Source organism: Heterodontus francisci, chromosome 41 (genome assembly GCF_036365525.1).
Source record: "Heterodontus francisci isolate sHetFra1 chromosome 41, sHetFra1.hap1, whole genome shotgun sequence".
NCBI lineage: Eukaryota > Metazoa > Chordata > Chondrichthyes > Heterodontiformes > Heterodontidae > Heterodontus > Heterodontus francisci.
Window position 1 is genome coordinate 13,314,895 of NC_090411.1, and position 17,347 is coordinate 13,332,241.

Consider the following 17,347-nt stretch of genomic DNA (forward strand, 5'->3'; position numbering starts at 1 on the left):
TGGCAGGTATGGGGGACATCAGTGTGTTACAGTGACAGGTATGGGGGACATCAGTGTGTTACAGTGGCAGGTATGGGGGACATCAGTGTGTTACAGTGACAGGTGTGGGGGACATCAGTGTGTTACAGTGGCAGGTATGGGGGACATCAGTGTGTTACAGTGACAGGTATGGGACACATCAGTGTGTTACAGTGACAGGTATGGGGGACATCAGTGTGTTACAGTGACAGGTATGGGACACATCAGTGTGTTACAGTGACAGGTATGGGGGACATCAGTGTGTTACAGTGACAGGTATGGGACACATCAGTGTGTTACAGTGACAGGTATGGGACACATCAGTGTGTTACAGTGACAGGTATGGGACACATCAGTGTGTTACAGTGGCAGGTATGGGGGACATCAGTGTGTTACAGTGACAGGTATGGGACACATCAGTGTGTTACAGTGGCAGGTATGGGGGACATCAGTGTGTTACAGTGACAGGTATGGGGGACATCAGTGTGTTACACTGACAGGTATGGGGCACATCAGTGTGTTACATTGACAGGTGTGGGGCACATCAGTGTGTTACAGTGACAGGTGTGGGGCACATCAGTGTGTTACAATGACAGGTATGGGGACATCATTGTGTTACAGTGACAGGTGTGGGGCACATCAGTGTGTTACAATGACAGGTATGGGGACATCATTGTGTTACAATGACAGGTATGGGGACATCATTGTGTTACAGGGACAGGTAACGAGTACATCAGTGTGTTATAGTGACAGGTATGGGGTTTGTTACTGTGTTACAGTGACAGGTATGGGGCACATTAGTGTGTTACATTGACAGGTGTGGAGTACATCCGTGTGTTACAGTGACAGGTATGGGGCACATCAGTGTGTTACAGTGACAGGTATGGGGCACATCTGTGTGTTACAGTGACAGGTATGGAGTACATCAGTGTGTTACAGTGACAGGTATTGAGTAAATCAGTGTGTTACAGTGACAGGTATGGGGGACATCAGTGTGTTACAGTGACGGGTGTGGAGTACATGAGTGTGTTTCAGTGACAGGCATGGGGTACATCAGTGTGTTACAGTTACAGGTATGGAGTAAATCAGTGTGTTACAGTGACAGGTATGGGGGACATCAGTGTGGTACAGTGACAGATATGGGGTACATCAGTGTGTTACATTGACAGGTATGGGGGACATCAGTGTGTTCCAGTTACAGGTATGGAGTAAATCAGTGTGTTACAGTGACAGGTATGGGGGACATCAGTGTGCTACAGTTACAGGTATGGAGTAAATCAGTGTGTTACAGTGACAGGTATGGAGTAAATCAGTGTGTTACAGTGACAGGTATGGGGGACATCAGTGTGTTACAGTTACAGGTATGGAGTAAATCAGTGTGTTACAGTGACAGGTATGGGGGACATCAGTGTGCTACAGTTACAGGTATGGAGTAAATCAGTGTGTTACATTGACAGGTATGGGGGACATCAGTGTGTTACAGTGACAGGTGTGGGGGACATCAGTGTGTTACAGTGACAGGAATGGAGTAAATCAGTGTGTTACATTGACAGGTATGGGGGATATCAGTGTGTTACAGTTACAGGTATGGAGTAAATCAGTGTGTTACAGTGACAGGTATGGGGGACATCAGTGTGTTACAGTGACAGGTGTGGAGTACATTAGTGTGTTACAGTGACAGGCGTGGTGTACATCAGTGTGTTACAGTGACAGGTGTAGAGTACATCAGTGTGTTACAGTGACAGGTGTGGAGTACATTAGTGTGTTACAGTGACAGGTGTGGAGTACAGTAGCGTGTTACAGTGACAGGCGTGGTGTACATCAGTGTGTTACAGTGACAGGTATGGGGGACATCAGTGTGTTACAGTGACAGGTGTGGAGTAAATCAGTGTGTTACAGTGACAGGTGTGGAGAACATCAGTGTGTTACTGTTACAGGTATGGAGTAAATCAGTGTGTTACATTGACAGGTATGGGGGACATCAGTGTGTTACAGTTACAGGTATGGAGTAAATCAGTGTGTTACAGTGACAGGTATGGGAGACATCAGTGTGTTACAGTGACAGGTGTGGAGTACATTAGTGTGTTACAGTGACAGGTGTGGAGTACATTAGTGTGTTACAGTGACAGGCGTGGTGTACATCAGTGTGTTACAGTGACAGGTGTGGAGTACATTCGTGTGTTACAGTGACAGGTATGGGAGACATCAGTGTGTTACAGTGACAGGTGTGGAGTACATTAGTGTGTTACAGTGACAGGTGTGGAGTACATCAGTGTGTTACAGTGACAGGTATGGGAGACATCAGTGTGTTGCAGTGACAGGTGTGGAGTACATTAGTGTGTTACAGTGACAGGTGTGGAGTACATTAGTGTGTTACAGTGACAGGTGTGGAGTACATTAGTGTGTTACAGTGACAGGTGTGGAGTACATCAGTGTGTTACAGTGACAGGTATGGAGTACATCAGTGTGTTACAGTGACAGGTGTGGAGTACATTAGTGTGTTACAGTGACAGGTGTGGAGTACATTAGTGTGTTACAGTGACAGGTGTGGAGTACATCAGTGTGTTACAGTGACAGGTGTGGAGTACATCAGTGTGTTACAGTGACAGGCATGGGGTACATCAGTGTGTTACATTGACAGGTATGGAGTAAATCAGTGTGTTACATTGACAGGTATGGGGGACATCAGTGTGTTACAGTGACAGGTGTGGGGGACATCAGTTTGTTACAGTGACAGGAATGGAGTAAATCAGTGTGTTACATTGACAGGTATGGGGGATATCAGTGTGTTACAGTTACAGGTATGGAGTAAATCAGTGTGTTACATTGACAGGTATGGGGGACATCAGTGTGTTACATTGACAGGCATGGGGGACATCAGTGTGTTACAGTGACAGGTATGGAGTAAATCAGTGTGTTACATTGACAGGTATGGGGGACATCAGTGTGTTACAGTGACAGGTGTGGAGTAAATCAGTGTGTTACAGTGACAGGTGTGGAGAACATCAGTGTGTTACTGTTACAGGTATGGAGTAAATCAGTGTGTTACATTGACAGGTATGGGGGACATCAGTGTGTTACAGTTACAGGTATGGAGTAAATCAATGTGTTACATTGACAGGTATGGGAGACATCAGTGTGTTACAGTGACAGGTGTGGAGTACATTAGTGTGTTACAGTGACAGGTGTGGAGTACATTAGTGTGTTACAGTGACAGGCGTGGTGTACATCAGTGTGTTACAGTGACAGGTGTGGAGTACCTTAGTGTGTTACAGTGACAGGTGTGGAGTACATCAGTGTGTTACAGTGACAGGTATGGGAGACATCAGTGTGTTGCAGTGACAGGTGTGGAGTACATTAGTGTGTTACAGTGACAGGTGTGGAGTACATTAGTGTGTTACAGTGACAGGTGTGGAGTACATCAGTGTGTTACAGTGACAGGTATGGGAGACATCAGTGTGTTGCAGTGACAGGTGTGGAGTACATTAGTGTGTTACAGTGACAGGTATGGGAGACATCAGTGTGTTACAGTGACAGGTGTGGAGTACATTAGTGTGTTACAGTGACAGGTGTGGAGTACATCAGTGTGTTACAGTGACAGGTATGGGAGACATCAGTGTGTTGCAGTGACAGGTGTGGAGTACATTAGTGTGTTACAGTGACAGGTGTGGAGTACATTAGTGTGTTACAGTGACAGGTGTGGAGTACATCAGTGTGTTACAGTGACAGGTGTGGAGTACATCAGTGTGTTACAGTGACAGGTATGGAGTACATCAGTGTGTTACAGTGACAGGTGTGGAGTACATTAGTGTGTTACAGTGACAGGTGTGGAGTACATTAGTGTGTTACAGTGACAGGTGTGGAGTACATCAGTGTGTTACAGTGACAGGTGTGGAGTACATCAGTGTGTTACAGTGACAGGTGTGGAGTACATTAGTGTGTTACAGTGACAGGTGTGGAGTACATCAGTGTGTTACAGTGACTGGTGTGGAGTACATCAGTGTGTTACAGTGACAGGTGTGGAGTACATTAGTGTGTTACAGTGACAGGTGTGGAGTACATCAGTGTGTTACAGTGACAGGTGTGGAGTACATCAGTGTGTTACAGTGACAGGTGTGGAGTACATTAGTGTGTTGCAGTGACAGGTGTGGAGTACATCAGTGTGTTACAGTGACAGGTGTGGAGTACATCAGTGTGTTACAGTGACAGGTGTGGAGTACATCAGTGTGTTACAGTGACAGGTGTGGAGTACATTAGTGTGTTACAGTGACAGGTGTGGAGTGCATCAGTGTGTTACAGTGACAGGTGTGGAGTACATTAGTGTGTTACAGTGACAGGTGTGGAGTACATTAGTGTGTTACAGTGACAGGTGTGGAGTACATCAGTGTGTTACAGTGACAGGTGTGGAGTACATCAGTGTGTTACAGTGACAGGTGTGGAGTACATCAGTGTGTTACAGTGACAGGTGTGGAGTACATCAGTGTGTTACAGTGACAGATGTGGAGTACATTAGTGTGTTAAAGTGACAGGTGTGGAGTACATCAGTGTGTTACAGTGACAGGTGTGGAGTACATCAGTGTGTTACAGTGACATGCGTGGTGTACATCAGTGTGTTACAGTGACAGGTGTGGAGTACATCAGTGTGTTACAGTGACAGGTGTGGAGTACATTAGTGTGTTACAGTGACAGGTGTGGAGTACATTAGTGTGTTACAGTGACAGGCGTGATGTACATCAGTGTGTTACAGTGACAGGTGTGGAGTACATCAGTGTGTTACAGTGACAGGCGTGGAGTACATTAGTGTGTTGCAGTGACAGGCGTGGTGTACATCAGTGTGTTACAGTGACAGGTGTAGAGTACATCAGTGTGTTACAGTGACAGGTGTGGAGTACATTAGTGTGTTACAGTGACAGGTGTGGAGTACAGTAGCGTGTTACAGTGACAGGCGTGGTGTACATCAGTGTGTTACAGTGACAGGTATGGGGGACATCAGTGTGTTACAGTGACAGGTGTGGAGTACATCAGTGTGTTACAGTGACAGGTGTGGAGTACATTAGTGTGTTACAGTGACAGGTATGGGGGATATCAGTGTGTTACAGTTACAGGTATGGAGTAAATCAGTGTGTTACATTGACAGGTATGGGGGACATCAGTGTGTTACAGTGACAGGTGTGGGGGACATCAGTGTGTTACAGTGACAGGTATGGAGTAAATCAGTGTGTTACATTGACAGGTATGGGGGACATCAGTGTGTTACAGTGACAGGTGTGGAGTACATTAGTGTGTTAAAGTGACAGGTGTGGAGTACATCAGTGTGTTACAGTGACAGGTGTGGAGTACATCAGTGTGTTACAGTGACAGATGTGGAGTACATTAGTGTGTTAAAGTGACAGGTGTGGAGTACATCAGTGTGTTACAGTGACAGGTGTGGAGTACATCAGTGTGTTACAGTGACAGGCGTGGTGTACATCAGTGTGTTACAGTGACAGGTGTGGAGTACATCAGTGTGTTACAGTGACAGGTGTGGAGTACATTAGTGTGTTACAGTGACAGGTGTGGAGTACATTAGTGTGTTACAGTGACAGGCGTGATGTACATCAGTGTGTTACAGTGACAGGTGTGGAGTACATCAGTGTGTTACAGTGACAGGCGTGGAGTACATTAGTGTGTTGCAGTGACAGGCGTGGTGTACATCAGTGTGTTACAGTGACAGGTGTAGAGTACATCAGTGTGTTACAGTGACAGGTGTGGAGTACATTAGTGTGTTACAGTGACAGGTGTGGAGTACAGTAGCGTGTTACAGTGACAGGCGTGGTGTACATCAGTGTGTTACAGTGACAGGTATGGGGGACATCAGTGTGTTACAGTGACAGGTGTGGAGTACATCAGTGTGTTACAGTGACAGGTGTGGAGTACATTAGTGTGTTACAGTGACAGGTATGGGGGATATCAGTGTGTTACAGTTACAGGTATGGAGTAAATCAGTGTGTTACATTGACAGGTATGGGGGACATCAGTGTGTTACAGTGACAGGTGTGGGGGACATCAGTGTGTTACAGTGACAGGTATGGAGTAAATCAGTGTGTTACATTGACAGGTATGGGGGACATCAGTGTGTTACAGTGACAGGTGTGGGTGACATCAGTGTGTTACAGTGACAGGTGTGGGGGACATCAGTGTGTTACAGTGACAGGTATGGAGTAAATCAGTGTGTTACATTGACAGGTATGGGGGATATCAGTGTGTTACAGTTACAGGTATGGAGTAAATCAGTGTGTTACTTTGACAGGTATGGGGGACATCAGTGTGTTACATTGACAGGCATGGGGGACATCAGTGTGTTACAGTGACAGGTACGGAGTAAATCAGTGTGTTACATTGACAGGTATGGGGGACATCAGTGTGTTACAGTGACAGGTATGGGGGACATCAGTGTGTTACAGTGACAGGTGTGGAGTACATCAGTGTGTTACAGTGACAGGTGTGGAGACCATCAGTGTGTTACTGTTACAGGTATGGAGTAAATCAGTGTGTTACATTGACAGGTATGGGGGACATCAGTATGTTACAGTTACAGGTATGGAGTAAATCAGTGTGTTACATTGACAGGTATGGGAGACATCAGTGTGTTACAGTGACAGGTATGGGGGACATCAGTGTGTTACAGTGACAGGTGTGGAGTACATCAGTGTGTTACAGTGACAGGTATGGGGGACATCAGTGTGTTACAGTGACAGGTGTGGAGTACATTAGTGTGTTACAGTGACAGGTGTGGAGTACATCAGTGTGTTACAGTGACAGGTATGGGAGACATCAGTGTGTTACAGTGACAGGTGTGGAGTACATTAGTGTGTTACAGTGACAGGCGTGGTGTACATCAGTGTGTTACAGTGACAGGTGTGGTGTACATCAGTGTGTTACAGTGACAGGTGTGGAGTACATCAGTGTGTTACAGTGACAGGCGTGGAGTACATTAGTGTGTTACAGTGACAGGCGTGGAGTACATTAGTGTGTTACAGTGACAGGCGTGGTGTACATCAGTGTGTTGCAGTGACAGGTGTGGAGTTCATTAGTGTGTTACAGTGACAGGTGTGGCGTACATTAGCGTGTTACAGTGACAGGCGTGGAGTACATCAGTGTGTTACAGTGACAGGTGTGGAGTACATTAGCGTGTTACAGTGACAGGTGTGGAGTACATTAGTGTGTTACAGTGACAGGTATGGGGGACATCAGTGTGTTACAGTGACAGGTGTGGGGCACATCAGTGTGTTACAGTGACAGGCGTGGTGTACATCAGTGTGTTACAGTGACAGGTGTGGAGTACATCAGTGTGTTACAGTGACAGGTGTGGAGTGCATTAGTGTGTTACAGTGACAGGTGTGGGGCACATCAGTGTGTTACAGTGACAGGCGTGGTGTACATCAGTGTGTTACAGTGACAGGTGTGGAGTACATCAGTGTGTTACAGTGACAGGTGTGGAGTACATTAGTGTGTTACAGTGACAGGCGTGGTGTACATCAGTGTGTTACAGTGACAGGCGTGGTGTACATCAGTGTGTTACAGTGACAGGTGTGGAGTCCATAAGTGTGTTACAGTGACAGGTGTGGAGTACATTAGTGTGTTACAGTGACAGGCGTGGTGTACATCAGTGTGTTACAGTGACAGGTGTGGAGTACATCAGTGTGTTACAGTGACAGGTGTGGAGTACATTAGTGTGTTACAGTGACAGGTATGGGGGATATCAGTGTGTTACAGTTACAGGTATGGAGTAAATCAGTGTGTTACATTGACAGGTATGGGGAAATCAGTGTGTTACAGTGACAGGTGTGGGGGACATCAGTGTGTTACAGTGACAGGTATGGAGTAAATCAGTGTGTTACATTGACAGGTATGGGGGACATCAGTGTGTTACAGTGACAGGTGTGGGTGACATCAGTGTGTTACAGTGACAGGTGTGGGGGACATCAGTGTGTTACAGTGACAGGTATGGAGTAAATCAGTGTGTTACATTGACAGGTATGGGGGATATCAGTGTGTTACAGTTACAGGTATGGAGTAAATCAGTGTGTTACTTTGACAGGTATGGGGGACATCAGTGTGTTACATTGACAGGCATGGGGGACATCAGTGTGTTACAGTGACAGGTACGGAGTAAATCAGTGTGTTACATTGACAGGTATGGGGGACATCAGTGTGTTACAGTGACAGGTATGGGGGACATCAGTGTGTTACAGTGACAGGTGTGGAGTACATCAGTGTGTTACAGTGACAGGTGTGGAGACCATCAGTGTGTTACTGTTACAGGTATGGAGTAAATCAGTGTGTTACATTGACAGGTATGGGGGACATCAGTGTGTTACAGTTACAGGTATGGAGTAAATCAGTGTGTTACATTGACAGGTATGGGAGACATCAGTGTGTTACAGTGACAGGTATGGGGGACATCAGTGTGTTACAGTGACAGGTGTGGAGTACATCAGTGTGTTACAGTGACAGGTATGGGGGACATCAGTGTGTTACAGTGACAGGTGTGGAGTACATTAGTGTGTTACAGTGACAGGTGTGGAGTACATCAGTGTGTTACAGTGACAGGTATGGGAGACATCAGTGTGTTACAGTGACAGGTGTGGAGTACATTAGTGTGTTACAGTGACAGGCGTGGTGTACATCAGTGTGTTACAGTGACAGGTGTGGTGTACATCAGTGTGTTACAGTGACAGGTGTGGAGTACATCAGTGTGTTACAGTGACAGGCGTGGAGTACATTAGTGTGTTACAGTGACAGGCGTGGAGTACATTAGTGTGTTACAGTGACAGGCGTGGTGTACATCAGTGTGTTGCAGTGACAGGTGTGGAGTTCATTAGTGTGTTACAGTGACAGGTGTGGCGTACATTAGCGTGTTACAGTGACAGGCGTGGAGTACATCAGTGTGTTACAGTGACAGGTGTGGAGTACATTAGCGTGTTACAGTGACAGGTGTGGAGTACATTAGTGTGTTACAGTGACAGGTATGGGGGACATCAGTGTGTTACAGTGACAGGTGTGGGGCACATCAGTGTGTTACAGTGACAGGCGTGGTGTACATCAGTGTGTTACAGTGACAGGTGTGGAGTACATCAGTGTGTTACAGTGACAGGTGTGGAGTGCATTAGTGTGTTACAGTGACAGGTGTGGAGTACATCAGTGTGTTACAGTGACAGGTGTGGAGTACATTAGTGTGTTACAGTGACAGGCGTGGTGTACATCAGTGTGTTACAGTGACAGGCGTGGTGTACATCAGTGTGTTACAGTGACAGGTGTGGAGTCCATAAGTGTGTTACAGTGACAGGTGTGGAGTACATTAGTGTGTTACAGTGACAGGCGTGGTGTACATCAGTGTGTTACAGTGACAGGTGTGGAGTACATCAGTGTGTTACAGTGACAGGTGTGGAGTACATTAGTGTGTTACAGTGACAGGTGTGGAGTACATTAGCGTGTTACAGTGACAGGCGTGGTGTACATCAGTGTGTTACAGTGACAGGTATGGGGGACATCAGTGTGTTACAGTGACAGGTGTGGAGTACATTAGTGTGTTACAGTGACAGATGTGGAGTACATTGGTGTGTTACAGTGACAGGTGTGGTGTACATCAGTGTGTTACAGTGACAGGTATGGAATACATTAGTGTGTTACAGTGACAGGTGTGGAGTACATCAGTGTGTTACAGTGACAGGTATGGGGGACATCAGTGTGTTACAGTGACAGGTATGGAATACATTAGTGTGTTACAGTGACAGGTGTGGAGTACATCAGTGTGTTACAGTGACAGGTATGGAGTACATCAGTGTGTTACAGTGACAGGTATGGAATACATTAGTGTGTTACAGTGACAGGTGTGGAGTACATCAGTGTGTTACAGTGACAGGTATGGGGGACATCAGTGTGTTACAGTGACAGGTATGGAATACATTAGTGTGTTACAGTGACAGGTGTGGAGTACATCAGTGTGTTACAGTGACAGGTATGGAGTACATCAGTGTGTTACAGTGACAGGTATGGAATACATTAGTGTGTTACAGTGACAGGTGTGGAGTACATCAGTGTGTTACAGTGACAGGTATGGGGGACATCAGTGTGTTACAGTGACAGGTATGGAATACATTAGTGTGTTACAGTGACAGGTATGGGGGACATCAGTGTGTTACAGTGACAGGTATGGAATACATCAGTGTGTTACAGTGACAGGTATGGAATACATTAGTGTGTTACAGTGACAGGTGTGGAGTACATCAGTGTGTTACAGTGACAGGTATGGGGGACATCAGTGTGTTACAGTGACAGGTATGGAATAAATCAGTGTGTTACAGTGACAGGTGTGGAGTACATCAGTGTGTTACAGTGACAGGTATGGAGTAAATCAGTGTGTTACACTGACAGGTATGGGGGACATCAGTGTGTTACAGTGACAGGCGTGGTGTACATCAGTGTGTTACAGTGACAGGTATGGAGTAAATCAGTGTGTTACACTGACAGGTATGGGGGACATCAGTGTGTTACAGTGATAGTGCGTGCTTCCAGTGGGATGAGTTCCCTGATCAGAGTGAGAGAGAATGACCTGTGGGTAGATGGTTTGATTGTTCAGGCAGCTTTTGGCCCTGTGGGGATTCTGCTCAAGGAATAGGGGAGGAAAACATGGACTCAAGAGTGTTTACTTGTTTTCCAGAATCCTCCAGGATTTGTGATGGAAACTGTCGGTTCCACATGGTGCTCAGTATGGCCTTTCTGACACCAGGAAAAGTAGATGTTCTGGCAGCTGCCATGAAGTACTGAAGATGAAAATGAAGAAGTTTGGAGTTCGCTCCCTGCAGCCTGGTGTCTCCTACACTGCACCATGGCTGATTCATAATAAATGATATGTTGACAATGCAGTGAAGGCCCAATGTTTCCAACCTCGGTTCTCCCATTGAAGGTTGGGAAGTGATTTCAAAGCCCAGAACATCGGCTGCACCTCGTCCCAGCACAGCCACGGTCCATCTCCATCCACATACTGCTTCCAAGCAGAGCCATGGTCCCTTTCCGTAGACTCACATTCCATCCCAAAGCACCCACTGATACATTTGGTCCAGAAACTCGCCATCCTGCCAGTGTGAAAGAAAAGACTTGAATTGTTCTAGCACTTTTCACAACCACTGGATGTCTCTAAGCAATTTTGACATTGTAGTGTCAGAAATGTAGCAGCTAATTTGCACACAGATAATCAATTGAATATTGGCCAGCACACCAGGGATAACTTCCCTGCTCTTCTTGAAATAGTGCTGTGGGATTTTTCACATCCACCTGAGAGGGCAAACAGGACCTCATTATATCATCTCATCTGAAAGATGGCACCTCCAACAGCACAGCACTCCCTCGGTACTGCACTGGAGTATCAGCCTTGATTTTTGTGCTCAGGTCCTAGAGTTGGACTTGACCCAGATCCTTGTGACTTAGGGACAAGGGTGCTACTCACTGCACCACAGCAGAGTATGGCGGGTTAGTCCAAGGGTTCATTGATATTCCAGCAGAGAGATTCCGCCCTCTGCACCTGGTGCAGGCATTTTCCTTTATTATTTCATGGGATGTGGGCATTGCTGGCAAGGCCAGCATTTGCTGCCCATCCCTAATTTCCATTGAGGAGGTGGTGGTGAGTCTCTTTACTGAACCACTGCAGTCCCTCTGGTGTACCCACAGTGCTGTTAGGGAAGGGAGTTCCAGGTTTTTGACCCAGTGACAGTGAAGGAACGGCGATACAGATCCAAGTCAAGATAATGTGCAAGTGGTTTTGTTCCCATGCATCTGCTGCCCTTGACCTACTAGGTTGCAGGTTTGGAAGATGCTGTCAGAAGAGTGATAACAAGTTGCTGCTGTGCTTCTTGTAGATGGTACACACTGCTGTCCCTGTGTGCCAGTGGTAGAGGAAATTAATGTTTAATGTTGTGGATGGGGTGCCAATTAAGCAGGCTGCTTTGTCCTGGATGGTGTCAAGCTTCTTGAGTGTCGGAACTGCATTCATACAGGCAAATGGAGAGTATTCCATCACAGTCCTGATATGTGTCTTGTAGATGGTGAACAGGCTTTGAGGAGTCAGGAGGTGAGTTACTTGCTGCAGAATTCCCAGCCTCTGCCCTTTTTTATATGGCTGGTCCAGTTCAGTTTCTGGTCAATGATAACCCCCAGGATGTTGATGGTGGGGGATTCAGTGGGTGATGCCGTTGAATGTCATGAAGAGATGGTTAGATTCTCTTTTGTTGGAGATGGTCATAGCCTGGCACTTGTGTGGCATGAATGTAACTTGCCACCTCTCAGCCCAAGCCTGAATGTTGTCCAGGTCTTGCTGCATGTGGGCACGGACTGTTTCAGCAGCTGAGACGTCGTGAATAGTACTAAACACTGTGCAATCATAAGCGAACATCCCCATTTCTGACCTTATGATGGAGGGAAGGTCATGATGAAGCAGCTGAAGATGGTTGGCCCTAGGACACTACCCTGAGGAACTCCTGCAGTGATGTCCTGTGGCTTAGATGTTTGGCTTCCAACAACCACAACCATCTTCCTTTGTACTACATAGGACTCCAACCAGTGGAGAGTTTTCTCCCTGATTCCCATTGACTTCAATTTTGCTGGGGCTCCTTGATTCCACACTTGGTCAATGCTGCCTTGCTGTCAAGGGCAGTCACTTTCACCTCACCTCGTGAATTCAGCTCTTTTGTCCATGTTTGAACCAGGGCTGTAATGAGGTTTGGAGCCAAGTTGCCCTGGCAGAACCCAAATTGAGCGTCACTGAGCAGGTTATTGCTCAGCAAGTGCTGCTTGATAGCACTGTCAATGATGCCTTCCATCATTTTACTGATCATCAAGAGTAGACCGATAATCAGCCAGGTTGGATTTGTGCACAGGACATACCTGGGCAATTTTCCACATTGTTGAGTAGATGCCTGTGTTGTAGGTGACTGGAACAGCTTGGCTAGGGGCACAGCTAGTTCTGCAGCACAAGTACCTACACCAGATGGACTGCAGCGATTCAAGAAGGCAGCTCACTGCTACCTTCTCAAGGGCAATATGGGATGGGCAATAAATGCTGGCTAAGCCAACGACATCCACATCCCATGAAAGAATAAAAAGGCACATTGCTGTGGGTCTGGAGTCATATGTAGGCCAGACCAGGTTAGGACAGCAGATTTCCTTTTCTAGGTTTTTACAACAATCCAGTAGTTTCATGGTCACCATTAATATGACAGATTTATTAATCAATTATAAACTATTAATATGACAGATTTATTAATCAATTATAAACTATTAATATGACAGATTTATTAATCAATTGAATTTAAATTCCACCAGCTACTGTGGTGGGATTGAACTCGTGTCCTCAAAGCATTACTCAGGACCTCTGGATTACTAGTCCAGTAACATTACCACTACGCCATCATCCCCTAGCATCCTTTGTGACTGTGACCGTGACAGTGATGTATCATCTTTCCCCATCATCCTCCACCTTTTACATGGTTGACCACGCCATCCTCCTTCAAAGCCTCTCCTCCTCTGTCCAGCTCAGTGGCCCTTGTTCAGCCCTCATCACAAACTCTATTCCCACCACCCCATTTGCAACCTCAGCTTCTTATCTGACCCTGGGCTGAGTCTCCGAGCCCATATCCCTCCATTGCCAAGAGCACTGATTTTCACCTATATAATATCGTCTCCACCTTCCCTCACCCCAGCTCCCTTAAGATGATTGCGGAAATTTCCTAATGGGACGCTATAACTTCAGTGGAAGATCCAGAGAATCCCTGAGGATATTTCCAGTGGCTGTGTAAAATCAAACCCATTTTCCACCAGTTCACAAACTGCAGCCAGAGGATGTGAGGACACTCCAGTACTTCCGCAGCGTGAGAATGCACGGCAGAACTGTATCAGAGTGAGAAAACACACTACTACTGTGTCAGTGTGAGAATACACACCAGTACTGTCTGAGAGAGAGAATACACATCCGAACTAAAGCAGTGTGAGAATAAACATCAGTACTGTATCAGCGAGAGAATGCATACCAATACTGTATCTCTGTCAGAGAACACATACAAGTACTGTACCAGAGTAAGAATACACACCACAGCAGTGTAAGAATACATACTAATATGGTATCAGAGTTAGAATACATACAGGTACTGTGTCAGTGTAAGAATACATATCAGTCCTGTATCAGAGTCTGAATACAAATCAATATCAGAGATTCCACACTAGTACTGTCAGTGAGAATACACACCAGTACTATATTAGTGTGAGAATACACACCAAAACTGCATCAGAGTTAGAATACACACCAATACTGTATCAGAGTGAGAACACACACTAGTACTGTGTCAGTGTGAGAATACACATCAGTTCTGTATCAGAGAATACACATCAGTACGACAGCAGTGTGAGAATACACGTTTGTACTGGGTCAAAGTGTGAATACACATCAGTACTCAACAGATCAGACCTAAACTCTGCAGGATTATTCAGCTGTTCGCCATGGGCAAGGCAAGCCTATGCTTGCAAATAAAAGCAAAATACTGCGGATACTGGAAATCTGAAATAAAAACAAGAAATGCTGGAAATACTCAGCAGGTCTGGCAGCATCTGTGGAGAGAGAAGCAGAGTTAACGTTTCAGGTCAGTGACCCTTCTTCAGAACTGGCTAATATTAGAAATGTGAAAGGTTTTAAGCCAGTACAGCAGGGGTGGGGCAAGAGATAACAAAGGAGAAGGTGTAGATAGGACAAGGTCACAGAGAATAACCGACCAGAAGGTCATGGACCAAAGGCAAACAATATGTTAATGGTGTGTTGCAAGACAAAGCATTAGTACAGATAAGTACAAAGCAAGTACAAACATGAAAAAAAAAACAGTGGGTAAGCAAACTGAACAAACTAAGATGAAATAAAATAAAATAAACAAAAAATATATTTTAAAAATTTTTTAAATTGCAAAACTCAAAACACAGTGTCCAACATTAGATGTGATTCCGCAATTGAACAACATTTGCTAAATAATCCTCAGTGTGCTAAGAATTACGCTGACAACCAATTTAAGATTGTCAGTAGGGCTTGCAGTGTGGCGCATTTGCGTGTACTGGAAGCTATATATATTAATACACAAGGCCCTGTTCTTTGCAGACAGAAAGAACACGTACAAACATCGTGCCTGTTTCAGCTAAACAAAATAAGTGACAGTCATTCGCTGGTTCATTCCTCAGGACAATGCCTTGATCAGAGTCAAGCTGCCTGGTTTAAATTTCAAAGAAAGCTTGGCAGTTAGCTATGAGTCACCATAAATTGGTGCATTCTCCATGGCAACGCCTCTACCAATCAGAGTTCACATGCCAACCAATCAGCACTCTCTTGTCATACACTATAAAGTCATCGTTTTCCCTTACACTGGTATTCTTGTGGTTGTCCTGATATGTGCAAGATGAAAAGCCTCGACAATGTCTCTATTTTCAGCAATACTCAAGTTCTGTACTCCCAAACAACTATTTATACACCAGTACCAGTGTAAGAATATACACCAATGTCTATTTCTCGGTCTCTATTGCCCACTATCTATTGCCCACTATCTTTCTCCAGGTATTTATTTCTCAAGTATCTATTTTCCAGTCTTTATTTCCAGGTATCTATTTTTCAGCAGCTATTGGATGGGATTGGTTGGTGTTCCCTCAAGTTAGCACCTTCTGGCAACTCCTGCAACCGACTGGCCCCAGATGTCTCGGCTTTTGTCCCTCCTCTGGACACCAGCCTACGAGGTTGAGAGGGGAGTGTAGATGTTAGGCAAGTCTTTACCTCCTAATACCATGCCTAGGCTATGCAGCAAACAAAGAAAGGTAACCTTTCGGCTTGGAAACTGGAATGTGAGGACTATGTGTCCTGGAATGAATAGCAACCCATACTCTGCAGCTAGTGTAGGCAAGACAGCCCTGATTGACCGTGAGCTACACAAGCTTGGTTTCAATATTGCTGCTCTACAAGAAACCAGATTAGCCGACACAGGCTCTATTCAAGAGGCTAATTACACCATCTACTGGCATGGAAAGAGTGCTGATCACCATGAGAATGGTGTAGGCTTCGCAGTGAGTAATTGGCTGACACAGTCAATTGAGCCACCAATAGCAACCTCGAGCACCTCATCTCCCTGCGGTTATCATCTGATGGAGGCACAGTCAACATCATAAGCATCTACGCACCAACTCTGAACACCAGCAACTCAGATACAGAGACTGGGTGACATTCTGAGGAACGCTCCAAATGGCGAGAGGCTATTCATCCTAGGTGAGTTCAGCTGACATGTTGGGACAGACAGTGCTTCATGGCCAACGTGCCTCGGGCGTCATGGGGTGGGCAAGATCAAGCAACAGAAGATGTCTTCTTGAGCTTTGTGCCCTGAATGAATTCTGCATCACCAACACCTTCTTCCAGGGCAGACATTGCCACAAGGTACCATGGCATCTCCCAAGATATGGACATTGGCACCAACGAGACCTAGTCATCACGAGGAGGCGCGATCTTTATTTATTTTATTTATTTATTTCGAGATACAGCACTGAAACAGGCCCTTCGGCCCACCAGGTCTGTGCCGACCAACAACCACCCATTTATACTAATCCTACATTAACCCCATATTCTCTACCACCTACCTACACTAGGGGCAATTTACAATGGCCAATTTACATATCAAACTGCAAGTCTTTGGCTGTGGGAGGAAACCGGAGCACCTGACGGAAACCCCACGCAGACACAGGGAGAACGTGCAAACTCCACGCAGGCAGTACCCAGAACTGAACCCGGGTCGCTGGAGCTGTGAGGCTGCGGTGCTAACCGCTGCACCACTGTGCTGCCCCAGTGTTCTTCACACCCACACCTACCACAGCGCAGATTGTGACACTGACCACTCTCTTAGCAGCAGAGTGAAGGTGCATCCCCGAACGTTCTACAGCTCCAAACACAACGGCCCACCACACATCAACATCCCTGCATAAGTAATGATGCCAAATACCAGCACTTTGCACTGTCGCTGGAACGCTTGCTACCCACCAAAGCTTTAATGGGAAGCACTGATACGGGTATTGATGAAGCTTGGAAATCACGGAGCTCAATCATCTATGAAGCAGCAGAAGCATCATTTAGTAAAGACGGAATCCACAAGAAGGGCTGGTTTGAGACCTACTCAGCTGAGATCATATCAGTCATTGATGCTAAAAAGAGAGCCTACATGATGTACAACAATAAGCCCAACAGATAAAACACTGCACGAGCTGAAAGTAGACAAGACAGTCATGC

The 17,347-nt window shown here is 45.9% G+C and overlaps 1 protein-coding gene across 1 annotated transcript in view; it reads left to right on the forward strand.

Annotated features, from left to right (window-relative positions):
- LOC137353533 (extracellular serine/threonine protein kinase FAM20C-like) overlaps nucleotides 1–15,821 on the forward strand; it is a 184,287-nt gene extending 168,466 nt beyond the window's left edge. The window contains exon 4 of the mRNA XM_068019902.1: nucleotides 15,641–15,821. Within this exon, the coding sequence (XP_067876003.1) occupies nucleotides 15,641–15,821 (181 nt within the window). The remainder of the gene's footprint in view (nucleotides 1–15,640) is intronic.
- Nucleotides 15,822–17,347: the final 1,526 nt, after the last annotated feature.